This window comes from Talpa occidentalis, unplaced genomic scaffold (assembly GCF_014898055.3).
Source record: "Talpa occidentalis isolate TD23 unplaced genomic scaffold, MPIMG_talOcc4v2.1 talOcc4.8, whole genome shotgun sequence".
Taxonomy (NCBI): domain Eukaryota; kingdom Metazoa; phylum Chordata; class Mammalia; order Eulipotyphla; family Talpidae; genus Talpa; species Talpa occidentalis.
Window position 1 is genome coordinate 25089905 of NW_023605194.1, and position 19411 is coordinate 25109315.

Sequence of the window (19411 nt, forward strand, 5' to 3'; positions counted from 1 at the left end):
CTTAGAAAGTTGTTATGGTAATATATGAGTCCCACTCGCAGTTTCTGACCTGTAGATATTGGAAAATTCAGTCTCACTTCTCACATCCTCTTTTACAATCTACCCATCTTTGAGCTCCACAATAGTTTAGGCTGAGTTGCTGTATGCTGACTGTATGCCCCAGGCAAATAATAGCTACTACCTCTTTGCTTCAAAGGAGAAAGTTTACATCAGAGAATCATCAGATGTGGGATACTCAAGATTGAGTTTTACTATACTCAGAAGATATCTCTAACCATTTCCTCACTAATACCAACAATACTAATACCAACAATCTCAATAGCAGTAGCCTTAAACATATGTGCAGTCTTGAAATCCATACTTTTGATAGTGTACACTATACCCTGTCACAAATTATTTATTTATTTTTTAAATAATAGATTTTATTTTTATATTTCCCATACAATTGCAACCCCCCCATTTTGACCCCAATCCCTCCCCTCCCACCCCCACCCCCAAAAAGTGTCTCTGGTTCATAGTTTTTTGTTGATTTTGATTTTCACTTTCTTATAGTTATTCATTTTCCTGGTCCCTTATTTAAGTTTTCTAGATTCCTGCTATGAGTGAGACCATCCGGTATTTTTCTTTTTCTTTCTGGCTTATTTCGCTGAGCATGATCCCTTCCAGCGCCATCCATGTTGCTGCAAATTGCATGTGTTTATCTTTTTTGAATGCTGAGTAATATTCCATGGTGTATATGTACCACATCTTCTTGATCCAGTCATCTATTTTTGGGCATTTGGGCTGTTTCCAAAGCTTAGCTATTGTAAACAGTGCTGCTATAAACATAGGGGTGCAGGTGTTCTTTGGAATTGATGTTTCTGTGTCCTTTGGGTAAATACCTAGGAGTGGAATTGATGGATCATATGGAAGCTCTATGTTTAGTAGGTCCAGAAATCTCCACACAGCTCTCCATAGTGGTTGGACCAGTTTGCACTCCCACCAGCAGTGCAGGAGAGTTCCTTTTTCTCCACACCCTCACCAACATTTGTTGTTGCTAGTTTTTTTAATATGTGCCATTCTCACTGGTTGTCACAAATTATTTAAAAGGAAATCATTCCCATATCCTCAATTTACATGTCTTCTTTTCTGAACAAGGTTTTCCTAAAAATGTCACTATTCCCAGCAGCATGTGAAAATCACAATCCTTAACCATTGCAAAACTCAATATGGTAATAAGTATGAAACAAAGGAATAATTTTAAGTGCCGATTGGGGAAGTCTCTGAATTCCTGTCATATATATGAAATATGGGGGAACAGAGATGAATGAGAACAATTTTCATCTAATGACCTCGTCTCTCCCACACCACGTCTTTCTATCCAGGAGGCATACAGCCCTGAGGGAGAGTCACGGAAGAGCAAGCAAACCAAACAGCAGTACAGAATTGGCTCTCAGGTCTTTCATATTTAAGTAGAATATGAACCATCATCTAATTTTTTCAGTATGTAGTAAATTCCAAGGATAACATTTTTGTGAGATTTATTTATACATTTTAAGCATGTGTTATTGATTTTGTCAAATCACACCATTATATATATATATATATATATTTGAACAGTTCAGGGTATTCATATCTTGTAAAATAAGTGGTTTGGTTTACTGATTAACCAGTGGAGTTACCAGTTAAATTATGCTCATATGACATAAATTCAGTAAGTTGATAAATCCACATATTCTATAAAATATTAATGAAGAGTATGCTTATATATTATTCATTAAATGAATCACATATAAAACATTACTGTTTAAATTCTATTGGATACTTTTTTTTAAAGATTTTTATTTATTTATTTATACAAGCACTGTGTACAGTCAGAAGTCAAAAGCACGGGAGGGTGAGAGAATTCACCAGAGCCAGAGCTGAGAGCAGAGCAGAACAGGCAGACTGATGAAGTACGCTGCAGAGGGGAGCAGCGGGCAGCAGGAGAGATCTGCGCGCCATGTGGGACCCTCACCCAGCGGCCGGATATCGAACCGGCGCTGCAGAGGCTGCCGGCAGCTTCGCAACCCAGTGCTCAACTGCTGTGCCACTGGGGAGGCCCGGATACTTTTTTAAAGAAAAATATATCTTATTTTAAAACGTCCATATTTAACAAGTATTAAAAATTAAATCCTTTACAATTAATCTTATGATGAAAAAATGTGAAGGGGTCATGTGATGTTTTACGATTCTACTACTACATGAGCCAGACAGCTTAAACTCTGTTCAAATTTTACTTTATAAGAACTTCATATTGGGCCTCCCTGGTGGCGCAAAGGGTTAAGACACAACCTATGAAGCTATCCGCAGCCAATGCAGCATGAGTTCAATCCCCGGCCAGGAAGGTGACCCACATGGCACAGCAGACCTCTCCTGACTCACCTGCTGCTCCCCTCAGCAGTGTATTTCAGTCAATCTGCTATTCTGTTCCCCACTCTGTCTCTGGTGGATCCTCCCATCCCCCATGCTTCTGGCCTGTACCCCAGTTCTTGTATGCACAAATAAATAAATCTTTAAAAAAAAAAAAGAACTTCATAATCTTCCCAAGACTGGCACTTTCCCCTCTTTACCATCATGCTTTTACCACAGCACTCATATCCTTTTTAAATTTACATAAGATATACTTGTGTGTTTTTTATTGTCTGTCACACCATCTAAATTGTAAATGTCAGAAGGAGAATAATCTTTCTTTCATTCACTGAGGTATCTCAAGAGCCTAGAACAATGTCTGGCATATGGCAATAGTCACACAATAAATATTCGCTGAATGAAGGAAAGAGGATACAAAAAACATGCAACGAAATAGAGTAAGTTGTAACAGAAAGCCACCCTACTGTGTGGTCTCTAAAATTCTTCCAGTTTAAGACAAAGGTAAAAAGATGAAGGTGCTATGACTTAAATCTTATGACTTTATGACTTTCAATTTGTAATTTCACGGCAATTTGAAGACTTAGGTTTTTCTTTGTTCCCTCTCAAACTCACCTAAATAACAGTAAAGAAAAAAATACTAAGTGAAGAGAACAGAAAATGAAAAATAATATAAATAGTAGATAAAAATTATCAACAGCATTTTAGAAATTTCTGTCTAACTAAATGGAGAATTCTGAAACCAAACGATCAGCAGGAGAGGACACCAATAAACAGCAAGCCAATTCAGCCACAAAGGCTGGAATGCTTAGGAACTAAAGTTATTAGGTCTCTGAAAGTCAGGGAGAAGACTCAAATTAGGATTGTTAGAAAGTCTGCAAAATGAGCCAATTCCCTTCTCCATGCTATCTGGGCAGATGGCTGTATTTTTCTCAAAATGGCAGGATCTGAGAGATTTATTCTGCAAAGGCAATCAAGAAAAGAAGGGTTAGGAAGAAGGGGATTGCCCACACTGACGGCAATGGTAATGTAAGTTTATAAACTGAATGGTAAAATCCTGAGCTGTTCTCTAGAAAGCTGGCAACTAGACTTATAAGTCCCCAGTAGAAGATGGGAAGATTCCTTTGTGTGTATAAATTAATAGGCTCAAGAGAAAAGGGCATATGGATACAAACAGTTGGGACTTAATACAACAAAGTATCAAAGATACTTTGTAAAAATATAGGTAAAATGGCTATATTCAAAAAGCAAACTTACATAACCAACATCAGGTCTGTAACACGTATACGCCCCTAAGACACTGTGTAAGACATCATGGTATGGGCCACCCTTAGAAGAGAAAAAAGAAATGTCAAACTATACAAATAATTATCTTTAAGTTAATTCTTAATTTACATGTTAAAAAACTTTAGCATTTCCTCAATGACTAATTTTAGTATATTTAGTCATTGTCAAAATATTCTAAATACATGCTATCAAGATGTTTTCTAAAGTATTAATAAAACATATTTAATACTACACAACAACAAACAAAAGCCAAGTAAATTCACTTGAAGGATATAGCAATATATCCACTTATGGCCAATTTTAAAGACTTCTATATTGGCACAATAAGATTATGATGAATACAGGTTATTCCACTTCATATAAGACAATTTTAGCAAAGAAAACCATCAGCTACAGTAAATTAACATTTATTCATAAAAAATAAAAAATGTATCTCAGTTTGCCTAAAGATAGAGGGATTCCATGTATAAAGATTTTAGTCACAATAAAGTATATGTAAAATGTAATCATTCTCTTATAAAGTATTAGCAATTTCATAACAGCCATTTGCACAAAAAATACCCATTTCTTCCCATTTCAATAGTAATTCTGAAAAATTTTAAGTTATCAGACAAGATTCGTTATATTTTAATAATTTAGAAGGCAAAAATTCAAGTATCCTACAGAATAAAAAGGAAATTCACTTTCATGGAATTTCCTCAGTACCTTCTACATAAAAGACAGTATGTGCTTTAAAATTTTCCCACTAGTTTTTGCGTTTTAAAAAAATAAAACCTTGTAGTTAGAGAATTTGTTCTCTTCAACTCAAAGTGAAAAGGCAACACAAACTAGTCAGAAACCCTCACCTTCTGAAAAATGTAGAGAGATGGAAATGTACGGGATATGTCCAACTTAATCAATTCCAGACTAGCCTCCCGATCAGCAACAGACACACCTGCATTTTCTAGGAAGATAAAATTACAATGATTAATTGATATACAAACTTCAATCTTGTAACCACAGAATGACACATAGCATATTATTTAAGGAAGCTTAAAAGCTGAATACATAAGAGACTTAAAGAAATGAAACAAGCTTTTGCTAGACCTTATCGCTTCTTTTTAATGATGAAAATATCTATACATGTATCAGTTATAAGCTGAAGGATTTCTGCTTCTAATTTTTATAGAACATAGGGGCAATCTACCATTCACACAATGACAACAAAGAAAAAAACAAATAAACTTCCTTTTTAAAACAGGCATTAGAAAGTTACAGATTTAGAGAGGTGTAGATGATTTAAATCCCAGAGGGGAAGAGCCTTTACTAGGTGAGTGGATTACCAGTGGCCATTTTTCTTTCTAGGAGCATCTGCCAAGACTGGGCATGGGCTCAGATTGAGCCAGCCATGGACAAAGGTACTCTGCTTGAGCAAAGAAAAACCAGAAGAGTTTTTCATGACCAAGTAACAATGTGTGGTTGAAAGGGTTTTGAGGACCCTAAATATGGATCTGGCTTTCCCTAATGGGCTTTTTGCTGAGTACTAATGTCGTGCAGAAGGCTAGGTTAACAATTGAGAACGAAGTGACCCAAAATCAAACGATCATTAGGAGAGTGAGAATGTCTCATTGGAGAGGGACGCCTATAATCAAAACAGTATAGTTCTTCCAATCAAGAAATTTGAACCTGAAGATTAAGTCCATCTAAGCTGCAAACTTTCCTCAATCTATTTTACTTACTGACAGATGAAGTGATGGCCCAACTGCCTAACAGGAAAGAGCATACTTCCTTTGAAGAGGAAACATCAGCTTCAGTTTATAAACTTTTTACATACAATGAATGCCAACCAATTTTAAAACTTAAGATATGCAAAGCAGCCGGAAAATATGAGATAATCAAGGGAAAAAAATAAGTCAACAGAAAAGACCTACAGGTGATCTAATGCTGGCATTACAAGAAAGCTACATGTTATAAATATGTTAAAGAATACAGAGGAAAGATGGGGAGAAATGTATGGGATAGAAGGGTGAAGAACTCCCACAAAGAATTACCAATTTACAAAAGAAACCAGGTGGACATTCTAGATTTGCAAAGTATAAAATGTGAAATTAAAGACTCATTGCAGATTTAATAGAATGGATATAGGAGAAGAAAGGATTAGTAAGCTTGATTACATGTCAACAGACAACATTTAAACTGAGGTACAGAAAGAAAAAGATTAATAAAAATGTATAAGAGACTTATGGAACACTGCTAAATGATCCAACATTCATGGAGTTGGAGTTCCAGAAGAAAAGAGATGCAGAAACAATATTTGAAAAGTTAATAGCCAAAAAAATTAAATAATAACTACAACTATAAACACCAGGAAGAAATCAGAAATTTCAATAGAATATTGCTCCTGATTGGAACAATTATTCATTTAATTTCCTACTAAGTACAATTTTTGGTGACAAAATATCTGAGTAAAGGCTTACAAATGAAATTCTTTTACTTTCAATATTTTGAATTTTAAAAGGATGAAAAAGCTGAGGTTCTGATTAAAAATTTCTTATATCATTATTTTCCTCGCACTTTTAGTTCCCACAAATAGCTGACATTGGGATGATACTTAGGGAACCCTTCTGGAGATCCAGTCATCTCTCTGACCTTGTTTAGTCAATTTTCCCATCCTACTGTTCACTTTTCTAAAGCAGAAACAAGGGTATTCAAGGAATTTAACAGAGTTGTTCACATATTCATAGAAGATCCCTATGAGATATACAATTTCTCTACACTAAGACATGTTCATTTTTAGTTTTACTTACAAGCAAGAGAAGAGGGCTTTGTTTTCTCTGAAGTAGAATAGAGAAGAGTCAGACAAATAGCACCCCATTATTCAAGGAAAAGATATAGTTAACTAAAATGCCTATAATAAACTATAACAGGAGAAAAAGTATTCCTGCTTTCTCCAAATTATTAGGAAAAAAATCAGTGTGAGTGGCGCAAAAGTGGTCTATGAATGAAGTCAACAAAGCATAAGGCATGATAAGAATTATAAATACTTGGAAGTGAGTGAAAGTCAGTGGAATGGGGAGATAGGAGATCACAAACGAGGCGTGACGATCAACTGTCTTTAAAGAGTTGGCTTAAAAGTACTTCGTCCATAGCTTAGCTATTATAAATAGTGCTGCTATAAACAAAGGGTTGCAGGTGCCCTTTTGAATTAATGTTTCTGTGTCCTTTGGGTAAATACTTAGGAGTGGAGTTGCTGGATCATATGCAAGCTCTATCTTTAGCAGGTCAAGAAATCTCCACAAAACTCTCCATAGTGAACCGTTTTGCACTCCCACCAACCCAAATGCCCAAAAATAGATGACTGGATCAAGAAGATGTGGTACATATACACAATGTAATATTACTCAGCAATCAAAAAAGATAAACTCATGCAATTTGCAGCAACATGGATGGAGCTGGAAGGGATCATACTCAGCGAAATAAGCCAGAAAGAAAAAGAAAAATACCAGATGGTCTCACTCATAGCAGGGATTTAGAAAACCTAAATAAGGGACCTGGAAAAAGACTAATTGCAATGAAGTAAAAATCAAAATCAACAAGCAACTATAGACCAGAGACACTACAGTGGGGGGCGGGGGGAGGAGAAGAGGGATTAGGGTCAGAAAAAGGGGGTGGGAATTGTATGGGGAATATAACCAAAATGAAAATGCATACATTATGCAAAAATGAAAAATGATGTAAGAATTATATAAAATAAAATAATTCATTTAAAAAAAAGTACTTCATCCAATTAGTCTTACTATTGTGATTAAATCTTGGGTTCTAGAGTCAAACAACCACCTAGGTTTAGGTATCACAGCTTCATTGCACTGAAACTTAGTTTCCTCTTTTATCATTCAGGATAATACTACCTACTTAAAGGACTATTAACATTAAAGGAGATAATGTATGTAAAGCAAGTACATACATTATGCATGACACATGGTAAAAATCACTATAATCTTCAGTGAATAGATTTTCATCCAAAAATTTTCATTTAAAAAAAAAAATCAAACCTTCTGTATCATTCTCTGAACTTGTTTCACTGAAGCTTTTCCACCGTTCTTTTGCTCTTGAAAGGAAGATTTCATAAAGTTCTGGTAGGAAAAAGAAAAATTCATAAATAATAGAAGAAAATATATTTATGGATTTTTACTTTTACTTCTAAAAAATAAAGATAGAAATCCTATTATAGGCCAGGTCTCCCTTATATAGCAGGTATCAAAAATGTGGCAAACTGAAGTGCTTGATTCTATCAATGCTGTTTATTACACAACCAGAAGATAACAAGTATGAAAACTGCTGAGTGGTTATATGAATATCTAAATACAAAACATCTGTGAGGTAGGAGGAAATGTTTCTGCTGAAAGAGTATCACTGTGGACTGGCAGAAATGTGAATGTTTGTCATTGGTCAGACCTAAATTCAAAATCCAGCTCTACTATAATTATGACATATGGTACTTTAAGAAGTTATTTGGTCACACTGGAACTTGGCTTTCTTGGTCTGGTTAGTGGAGAAGCTAACACCTACTCACGGTGTTCTACCTTAGGTGTTACCGATAATTAAACACTATAATTTACATAGAGTTCCTGACATTTTGCAGATCCTCATTAAAAGCTGGTTTTATTTTCCTTTTCTCTTGAAACTGTTTTTTTCTATTATAATACTGCTATCTAAAACCACCTAAGTTATCTAAAGATACCCAAACTTAATTCACACAGGTGTGGTCAAATAAAAATGCTACCCCTAACTTATTACTTTAAGTGTAAAGAATCACTCTATGCTTCCATATGCAGGATCTCACTAAAACTTCAAGAAACCAAAATTTTTTCTCAGTTTTCAATTTTTTTTAAAGATTCATTTTATTTATTTATGCATCCAAGAACTGGGGTGTAGGCCAGAGGTGTGTGGGGGGGGTGGGTAAGAAGATTCACCAGAGATAGAGTGGGGAGCTGAACAGGCAGATCTACTGAAACATACTGCAGAGCGGGGCAGCAGGTGAGACAGAAGTCTGCTGCACCATGTGGGTCAGCTCCCTGGTGGGGGAAATCGAATTCATGCAGCAGCAGCTAGCAATAGCTTAAGAGCACTGAGACTTTAACCCCTGTGCCACCAGGGAGATCCTCAGTTCTCAAATTTTAATTATCATTATTTTATAACCATTACAGATATTTTGACTAATTATCATTATTTTATAACCATTACAGATATTTTCAATTACTTAAAAAAGTAAATTTCACTGACAGAAAATAATAAAAAATATTTCTTGCCCAGATACCACACCAACATTTATATACTGCCCAAAACATCAAGCAAAAAAAGATTCTTTTTGCTTGAATTACTCTTTTAAAATTTTAATTTTAGGGCCTACCTGTCTTACCCAAGGGGTTAAGACACAACTAGGAAGCTATCCACAGCAACTGCAGCATGAGTTCGATCCCCAGCCAGGGAGCTACCCACATGGCGCAGCAGACCTCTCCTGACTTGCCCGCTGCTCCTCTCAGCAGTGTATTTCAGTCAGTCTGCCTGTTCTGCTTCCTACTCTGTCTCTGGTGAATCCTCTCACCCCTCACACCTCTGGCCTGTACCCCAGTTCTTGTATGCATAAATAAATAAATCTTTAAAAAAATAAAATTTTAATTTTGTTTTCTAAAATTCAAATAGTACAAATAGTTCAGAGTGAAAAATAAATTTGTTTCCCTCAGATGATATGCTTATCTGAGGCGCTCTCATGAACATTTCCACAAATGAAAATATGCACGTAAAAGAATATACATATATTGTTGCCTTAAAAAACAAACCACAACACATTTTACACACTGAACTACTGCATTTTGCTTTGTTATATTAGAGTTTTTCTGTACTAGTAAAATAAATCTGCTTTAGTTTTTTTTTTTCCCTAACAATTGCACAGTATTTCAATGTATGACTGTATCATTGTTAAGTATTCTTTATCGCACAAAATCAGATCATTGTAAAATAGCTGATGAGGGTGTTTCAAACAGACTTATTATTCTAATCTTTTCTGCCTTCTCTTCACTTTTCATTACAGTCAACCCTTTATACTGGTGGGTTCCATATTAATATGTCAAAAACACTTACTATGTAAGTACATATGTAGTACATATCTAAGCACATATGTGTAACTACTATGTAGGCCTATAATGGTGGTGTTTGTATAGAACATATAGATTTTTCCTTTTTGCTTTATTCCCAAACAATATAGTATAACAACTAGTTACATAACATTTACATTGTATTAGTTATTGTAAGTAGATGACTTTAAATCAGAAGATGCAAATATTACAACATCCCCTTAGGATACTAAGGGATGACTACCACTAATAGTTTGGAAAGAAAACGTTAAAGAAAAAAAATCAAACAAAATGTTTATTATTTGTGCTCACCTTCATCAGTGATTTAGTAGGAGAAAAGGATATGATTCTAATATGTAGCTATACCATTTATTTTGCAATTATTAGTATCAAAATAATGTTCAGATTTTTTATTTCAAACTGATTCTAGGTCAGATCCAATTTCACTATTCTCCCAAAATTTTACGATTATCTTGGAAGCAGAAAGGCTCATTAAACAAATCTAACACATGGAAATCGCAAAATCGATCCACTAATAAAAATATGACAATCCATTTCAAAATACCAAACACCATCTCTACAGAGAAGACTGACAACGCTTAGCTATAAAAAGATCTGCATCTCAGTTATGAAATTCTATGCTTGACTCCTCATGTCACACTTAGTTTATTTTGAACCTAAAAACGTTGAACTTGAAGTAGACTTAATGAGGTACCTTGAACTTGAACAGAGAATACTTTGAGATCAGAGTATGTTTAAATTTTTTTTCTTCTGAATAGGATAGTCAGCCAATTTTACTTTCACTGTAATTTTACGTACACTATTACAAATAACTTTTAGAAAAATCCTTTAATACAGCTAATGATCTAACACACAAACACAAACACATTTCATAAATGAAGAAAACTAAGACTTCTAGATGTTAAGTAATTTGCCCAAGGTCACAAACCCTAATACACAGTAGACCCATATATAAACGACATTTGAGTGAGTTTAGTGGCCTTATTCTTAGTTATTATTCTCTAACGGTCATAAATTTCATGAAAAAACTAATGTAAGAGGTAAGGAATCAAACCATTAGAGACATTGAAAGTAAACAAAGTTATCAAAAGTAAATTTACTTCAATAGAAATTTAGCATTTTTCCTACCACTAATGGAAACCTAGAGAAAGAATATCCATTTCATTCCTGAATACTTAACTGTTTAGCAGAGAAAACAAATGACCCAGTTATGTAACAAACTATAAATTTCGACCTTAAGAAAAAAATTTGTTTGTTACAATATAAGTAAAAGTTAATACCAACTTAACCAATATCTAACACCTAAATTATCGGGATGCCTAACATTTTAAAACCAAAGTTCTCAACAAAAACAAACTGGAAAGAAAACAAAGCTTCCAACAATCACCAATACATCATCCCCTTATGTGTATACAAAACATTTCCAATAGGCTCAACAATAGGATTTTAACATCTAACAGAGTTCTGAGTATAATGTAAAAACATTTCTTTTTAATGTGTTCAAAGTACAAATGGTAAAAGAAACCTCTGTTTTATTTAAAGAGAACAGTTAAGTCAAGTATAATCTAACCTTTTCTAAGCCGTTTGAAATTCTAATTTCTTAAAGAAAATATTTGAAATTCAATTAAAATAATATTTTCATTAAAGAAGATGAAACTCAATTTTAATCATACATAATCATGCTATTAAAAGTTGGCATCACTTTTATGACTAAGCATTTACATTTTTATTGTTTTTCTGTCCAATTACATATAATGCTGACTGCTGCAATGAACATTTTTGTAGAAAACATTCTGCACCCAATCCCGATTACTCCCTTAGAGTAATTTCTTGGAACTAAAATAAAGAAGTCTAAGGTTATGATTTGAGGCTTTTGGTAACTATTTCCAAATTACTTCTAATCATATTTTCTGTAGTTAATTCTCATTCATTTTAATCACTTGTAACTTGAGAGGTGAAAAACAGCACCTTGACATTGTTTAAACATTTGTGTCTTTGGTTTGGTTATCACCAGGAAACAGTTAAATAAATTATAGTACAGCCAAACTGTGGTAAACAGTGCAGCTATGGTACGTATAAGGCATACTCATATGTACATGAAGGATGCTCAAAATAGATTATACTGTTAAAAAAAAAAAAGCAAGCCACAGAATAATCTTATAGCACAAACTCCTTTTTGTGGAAGTGGGGAAAAGGGGAAGAAAAACAGAAGTCTTAAAAATTAATATATAAAGACATACACATTTTTATGCACATAGAAAAAATATGTGGAAGAACATACACTATATTACTAATTTATACTTATACCTGGATCAAGACCAGCAATTTGGGTAGAAAAGGAGAAAGAAATGAAGCTTATACTTCACTACTGCTTGACTTCTCAATAAATGTGTAAATAAAAAGTTTTTTAAGTAACAGTAACAATATATTAGTATACTACAATCCCTAAGACTTTCTGTGGCACCAGTATCTAGCATTATGATTTATCATTTGGACCTATTTACTACTTTTTAATATTAGCTATTTATATACCCCCTATTTGATATACTAATTGTATCTAATTTTTAAACAGTCATCAAAACTACTCTACATTTTAATCCTATCCTTCATGGTTTTAAGAAACTTAGAACAATAATTTGAGAATCTTCTTTTTTTGTTTAACTTTATTTTTTAAAATAAAAAAATACAGAAGGGACTGTTTTGGAGAGATGTAAAAAAAGAAATTTCTGGCCTTCACCCAATTTTTTTTGACATAAAGGGAACTCTTCCTACAGTTAAACTAATTTAAATTTCCTTGTATATATAACTGTATATCTAGTACTACCTAGAATCCCAGTTTTTGAAATTACCTGCAGTTATTTCTGTGTCAAGAAATTGATTGTTGTAAACTAAAGGAAAATCAACAAGTCTATTTACATAATATGAAATATAATAACTTACTGAAATCATACCAATTTTTAGAGGGGAATATAGAACGAAGCATGCTCTTAAAAAGAAGCTATACGGTAATAAGTTTTTAAATGCCCAACCTACTAATCTGCTTTGTAACTCTGAAGATAGCTATTTGTATATGTGGGAGTAACTGAATATAGAATACAAACCAGGAGTGATATTTAGTTCATTTCCTATAGCTAGACTCCAAACTTTCCCACGAACACTAGGGGGCAATCCCTGCCACCACAATTCTCGAACTCTTCTCGTACTACGCCTAGAATTAAAGGGGGAGAAAAAAGGAGAAAGTTACTTTTTATACCAAAAATACTGGCTGCATGATGGTTTACCCTAGTCTATGGTTAAGTGATCAAATGATTTTTAAGAACATAGAGTGTAATTTATGTGATACATTCTTTCCTTTGGTTCATGGTTGTAGACAACAGAAACCTAAAAAAACTAGTGTCCTAAAGGACAACAGTAATATAAGGAAACTGCCTTCCACAGCTGCCACTTACACTAACAATACAATGAGAGAATCGAAATATGTGGACAACTTTGAAAAAACAAGATGATGTTAAATACAGTAATATAATCTGTTGTCAATTCAGTACCAAAACAAAATCACAAAGTCTTTACTAAAAGTAAAGCCCTAGTCTTTGAGAGGAAGTGTAGTCTGCTGAAAGAGTGTGGGCTTTAGGATCAGATAGACCTGAGTTTAAATCTCGTTTAACTATTCATTAATTATATAACCTTGGGCAAATCACTTAACCTCTCTGACCTTGACTTCCCTACAAGTAGGAATAAAGGGTATAAGAATCAAATGTGATTATGTAAAGAGCCTAATGTAATATTTGTCACACTGCCAATATTCAACCATTTCCCCAAGCATATCCTACACTGCAGGTATTGCAGAAGACAGAACCTACAGTCTATTCTAGAGGGAAGATGAGGCAAGTAAAAAAAAAAAAAACAAACTCAAAAAAATCAAAGGCAAAATAGGGCATGAAGTATGTTAGTCTCAAAATATAACAGAATATTACAGAGGGAAATAAATATACTATATTCTCCTGATTATGAGAAACACACTAAAAATTGCTTTAATATATTTAAGATTTAATAACATATTTTGCAAGGAATATTTTCTTTGCAAAAACCTGCTATTACATCAGTAGTACATTTTATAATATCTGGTGTATTAGAATGAAGAAAATATGGTAACTGAGGAAATTAAAAGTTTCATGTATATAAACTAGCATGTCAGGTGGGGCTTAAAGAATATGTAAGATTTTGACAGACATAAAGGGAGTCAATAAAGGAAGTAGGTATTAGAGATTAAGGAATTTATCAAAGCAAAGGCACAGAGATAAGTATTAAATATTCCAGACGATGGTTAACAGTATAATTACTCAGAACATTTGAGAAACATACTCAAAATATTAAAAAGATAAATTGGAAACATGAGATCTTTGGAGACAGACTGGAATTCAGGAAAAGTCTGCTTACTTACATTACTTCCCAATTGGGCAGGATTTCATTGATCCAAATTACCATTGCACTTGCAATATTTTCCTCCTGTTTAAATCGTTCCTTCATTATTTTTTTTCTTTTATGCGCTTCTTTAATTTCTGTTTTAAACAAGAATCATTTCAATATCAAAAAGTTAGACCAAACCCCCTCTCTTTCTACTAAGTCTACAAAAGAGGTTTTCTGAAAGAGAATAATCTGATAACAGTAAGGAAAGAAAATAAAAAGATGGACTCGCAAAAGGAAGGGGGGAGAGGAAGGAGAGGAAAGAAGAGGAAATAGGGAAGAAGAAAAAGAGGAAAAAAGGGAAAGAAAATAAACTTGATTAAAATAATTTTGAAAATAACATCTCCAATTCTATAAAATAAATGGAACAATGAACAGAAAAATCATTTAAATTGCCCTATTGCATATTCTATTTGTATTTATAAATTAAAATTTGCCATGAATTTACTATATAAAACAGTTGCTTTTTTTCATATCAGAGGTTTATGAGTTTCCTCACATGACATTAAAAAATTATTTTGCCAATGACACTGCTACAGTGAACCTTCTTTAATGTTTTCATTTTAGATTGAAACTTTAAAATGCCCCCAACACATAGACATACACACAACACCCTCTGAAAACTGGAAAATTTCAGAACAAAAGAAGCTTCACAAACAGAGAAGTGAGTTATTTAGAACTGGAGGGGTCCTCAGAAATCAAACTGCTTTCTAGTTGTGTTTCACACGGTACCTAACAAAGCATCTTAAGGGGCAAGGCGGTCAACTAAACAGCTCCACATTCTTGTTTCACATATTCAGATTCTACGTAATATTTCTCTTGAGAAGATTCCACTGCTTAGAAAGAAAACACTTTGAAGGAGAGGTCTGAAAGTTTAAATCTAGTCGAACTGCTGCCCACATTTTACAGATGAGAATAACTTCAGTTATGTTTAGAGCATCACATTCAGATAGTGTCAAACATGATTAAAGCTGTGACCATCTGATTTCCCAATTCAGTGTTATTTCATTCAGATTTTGTTAGGATCATCTACTTATCAATAACTATATTAAATGTTAATTAAATAGAAAAGTCAGTGTTGACAATCAATTAAAAATTTGAATGTTAGAAATGAACATATTCAGTAAAATTAACTCAGACAATGCTTAAATTAGTCCTTTTAGAAAGATAAAACTAGACAAGATTTACTAGCATTAAAGAATTAATTTCCAAAATAGTGACACAAAGTAGAACTGTATACAATTCTAACACTCCATTCACTAAACCCAAAGGAAAAAAAATATCGCTTGTTAATAAGGCATATGCCTAAAAAAATACATACCTGTGTAATATATTCTAAAAAATGTATCCTGGACTACTGGTAGTTAACAAATAAACACTGTTAAATTATCCTTATATTTTGGTTTGAAGAGAGAATAAACTGTGAATTTATTTATTTATTTATTTGTTTGTTTGTTTATATTTATGAATACAAGAACTGGGGTGTAGGCCAGAGGTGTGGGCAGTGAGAGCATTCACCAGAGACAGAGTGGGGAGCAGAACAAGCAGATCTACTGAAACACACTGCTGAGGGGAGCAGTGGATGAAACAGGAAAGATCTGCACCATGTGGGTTAACTCCCTGGCATGGAATCGAACTCACACTGCAGTAGCTGTTAACAGCTGTGACTTTAACCCCTGCGGCACCAGGGAGGCCCCCTATATGTTAATTTATATATGAGTATATACATTTATATTCCTTTCCAAATGACCCAAATGAGACTACAGAAAACTTCATAAGCCATAAAAGCAGATTTTAATTACAAGTCATATTTGAACCATATAAGAAAGTTATCTTAAAATGTTAAAATTAAGTTACAAAATATAAAAAACCTAAAAATTATAAAAGTGAATTTCATTAATAAATTCATGAATGATGCCTCTGTTTATAAATTAAGATAATAGTAGTTGGGGCCTCCCCTGGTGGTGCAGCGGTTGAGTGCTGGGCTGCGAAGCTGCCCACAGCCTCTGCAGCACCGGTTCGATCCCCAGCCAACGGCGAGGGTCCCACATGGCGCGAGAGACCTCTCCTGTCTCGCCCGCTGCTCCCCTCAGCAGTGTGTTTCGTCAGTCTGCCTGTTCTGTTCCCCGCTCTGTCTCTGTTGAATCCTCTCACCCTCCCACGCTTCGACTGTACCCTTTGCTTATATAAATAAATAAATAAATCTCTTTTAAAAATTAAAAAAAAAAAGATAATAGTAGTTTAAAGTCTATAATTGCAATTATAAGGTTTGAAAAAGTACATGATCCTAACATGACCTTTCATTTCTCTCTCTTTTTTTTAGAAGATTTATTTATTTTTTGCATACAAGAGCTGGAGTGTAGACCAGAGGTGTGGGGAAGGTGGTGAGAGGATTCACCAGAGACAGAGTGGGGAGCAGAACAGGCAGATCTACTGAAATACACTGCTGAGGGGAGCAGCAGGCCAGACAGAAGAGGTCTGCTGCACCATGTAGATTAGCTCCCTGGTCGGGGATCGAACTTATGTTGCAGATGCTGCGCATAGCTTCATAGTGCTGAAACTTAACCCTTTGTGCCAGAGAGGACCATGGCATCTCATTTCTCTTTAAGAACAAATTTAGGAAATCAGCATCATCTTACACACAGACTTGATCGATTTTACCAATCACCCTCCTTTAGAAATTAACCAATTAGTTAACTTCCTGTGAAAGTCAGTATATCAACTAAAATTTAGAGTTAAATTTCATACCTCGTTTTTTAGCCTCAGCCACCATTTCATCATATTCTTGTCGATGACGTAAAGCTTCTTCCACAGATTTGGCAGGAAGATTTCTGGGGGAAAATTTTTCTTTAAGTCATTTTTTAAAAAGATTAACTTTAACATGTATTACTTTATTTTTATAGATAGAAACAAAGAATCTCTAAACTACCCTAATATCATTTCATACGTTAAGAAAGCAAACAGTTTAAAAGAACTCTGCATTATGAAAAAGAATCAGAATCCAGATTGCTAATAGTTGCTATATACATGTCACATGTATATAAGCTTACATATTATTTAAACATGTCAAATCTTAGCCAATATTTGTTGAACAAACTTACTAGAGTTTTCTTAGTTAATTTTGATATATCATTTATACATAGTAATATTTACATACATAATAAAATATGAACAGATAGAAGTACAATTTGACTAGTTTTGACAAACCTACATACCCATGCACCCAACACACAATCAACATACAGAACAATCCCATCATTCCACAAAGCATTCTGGTGACCCTTTTGCACTCAATATTTACCCGCTTCATAGGTGATCACATCTCTGTTTTTTATTTCTTAGTTTTAAGATATATGACAAACTTTCAAATTTTACATTTTACCTCTTCTCAAATTAGTCAGATTCCTCTGCAATGTTGTGGCAGGGAGGAATAAAAGCTCAGATTTCTGCTTCAGGCCATAGTCTATTAAGAGTAACCAGGATTACCCTGATCTTAATTTATTGAAAACTGAGTAAAATACATTAAAAACAGTTTTTAGATACTGGACAACAGTCAGTACAACACAGTGATCCTTATAAAGGAAGCAAACAAGATAATCCTGCAACTACCTGAGTATAAAGCCTGGAGTTTCCATAGTCTTTTTCTATAGTCTTCTTTCATGAAGAGAATGCCCACATAGAATCCATCAGTTTTGTCGAGTTGAAGAAACAGAGTTTGAAGTTGCAGAGTTTGAGACAGCTAGAATTTGCAGATCAGAGAACCAGACAGAAGGGAGATAGAGAGGAACCCTCTCAAGTCTTTGAGTTCTAATCTATGCATGTATATGGTGGCCAGAAAAAGAAACACCAAAAAGAATAGGAAGAACATTCTCAATGATCACACTGAACCAGCTAGAGTAGAAAGACCACTCGATAAGTAGGTTATCTGGTAGAGTCCTTAGAGTGTGACTCAGTAGTAAGGATAAATTAGGCCTAACCTAAGGCTGTTTTAGAACACCTCTAACAAGTGTTAGATCAAAGCATCTAACCAATTCCAAGTAAATGGTATGCAAAAGGTCAAAAAATATATAAAAGAATACAAAAAAGTCCAGCATACAACTATGTTTAAATCACAGTATCTAGTACATGCACCCCCCTCCAAAGAAAAATCACCAGGAATACAAAGAAGCAGAAACATACACTCCATAATAAAACCAATATTACCTCAGTAAAAATTAAAATAAATACAATCCATAATAAGTTAAAAAAATCAATCAACAGAAAGTCAGATAATGGTATAATTCAAGGATGATAAAACTGCTGTTATAAATATACTCAAGGACCTCCCTGGTGGCACAAGGGGTTAAGTCTCAGCACAGTGAAGCTATCCACAGCCACTGCAGCACAAGTTCGATCCCTGGCCAGGGAGCTGACCCACATAGCACAGCAGACCTCTCCTGTCTCACCCACTGCTCCCCTCAGCAGTGTATTTCAGTCAATCTGCCTGTTTTGCTCCCCAATCTGTCTCTGGTGAATTCTCTCACCCCCACAACTCTGGTCTATACCCCAGTTCTTGTATGCATAAATGCATATATGCATAAATAAATAAATATACTCAAGAGGTAGAAGAAAGCACGTGTAAGAGAAACTCAAAATCTAATCAAACTTTGTTTTCTAAAATGAAAAACACAAAAAAATGGGACTCACAAGTTTTACACTGCATGAGAAAAAAAAATCAAGTTAATTTTACAATAGAAACTATACAAAATGATATAGAGGAAAAAATATCCCGCCCCACAAAAAATAAGCCAAAGTGAGCTGAGAGACCTGAAACATTATCAAGCAATATACTATATGTCTCATTAACATCTCAGAAGAAAGCAGGGAGGGAGTAGAATAAGAAATAATGGAAGAAATAAAGGCTAAATTTTTCCAGAGTTAATAGTAAACCATAAATATACAAATACATTAAGCTCAAAAAGAAAGAACATGAGGAAAAGCACATCATATTCAAATTCATGAAAATCAAATGTAAAGAAAAATCTGAAAATATTCAAAAAGTAAAAGAATTTACAGACAAAAGACCAGCATTACAAAAAATGTTAAAATAAAATGCAGCAGAAGGAATGATACCATAAGGAAATGTAGAGTTTAATAAC

At 34.1% G+C, this 19411-nt stretch overlaps 1 protein-coding gene across 2 annotated transcripts in view; it reads right to left on the reverse strand.

Moving 5' to 3' along the window:
• Positions 1 to 19411, reverse strand: part of TBC1D12 (TBC1 domain family member 12) — an 89082-nt gene that overhangs the window by 9794 nt on the left and 59877 nt on the right. For both annotated transcript variants that reach the window (XM_037497834.2, XM_037497835.2), the window contains 6 exons: positions 17022 to 17104; positions 14251 to 14368; positions 12911 to 13017; positions 7707 to 7787; positions 4521 to 4618; positions 3646 to 3717 (listed from right to left, as the gene is read on the reverse strand). In XM_037497834.2, coding sequence (XP_037353731.1) covers positions 3646 to 3717; positions 4521 to 4618; positions 7707 to 7787; positions 12911 to 13017; positions 14251 to 14368; positions 17022 to 17046 — 501 coding nt within the window. In that variant the 5' untranslated portion in view covers positions 17047 to 17104. The remainder of the gene's footprint in view (positions 1 to 3645; positions 3718 to 4520; positions 4619 to 7706; positions 7788 to 12910; positions 13018 to 14250; positions 14369 to 17021; positions 17105 to 19411) is intronic.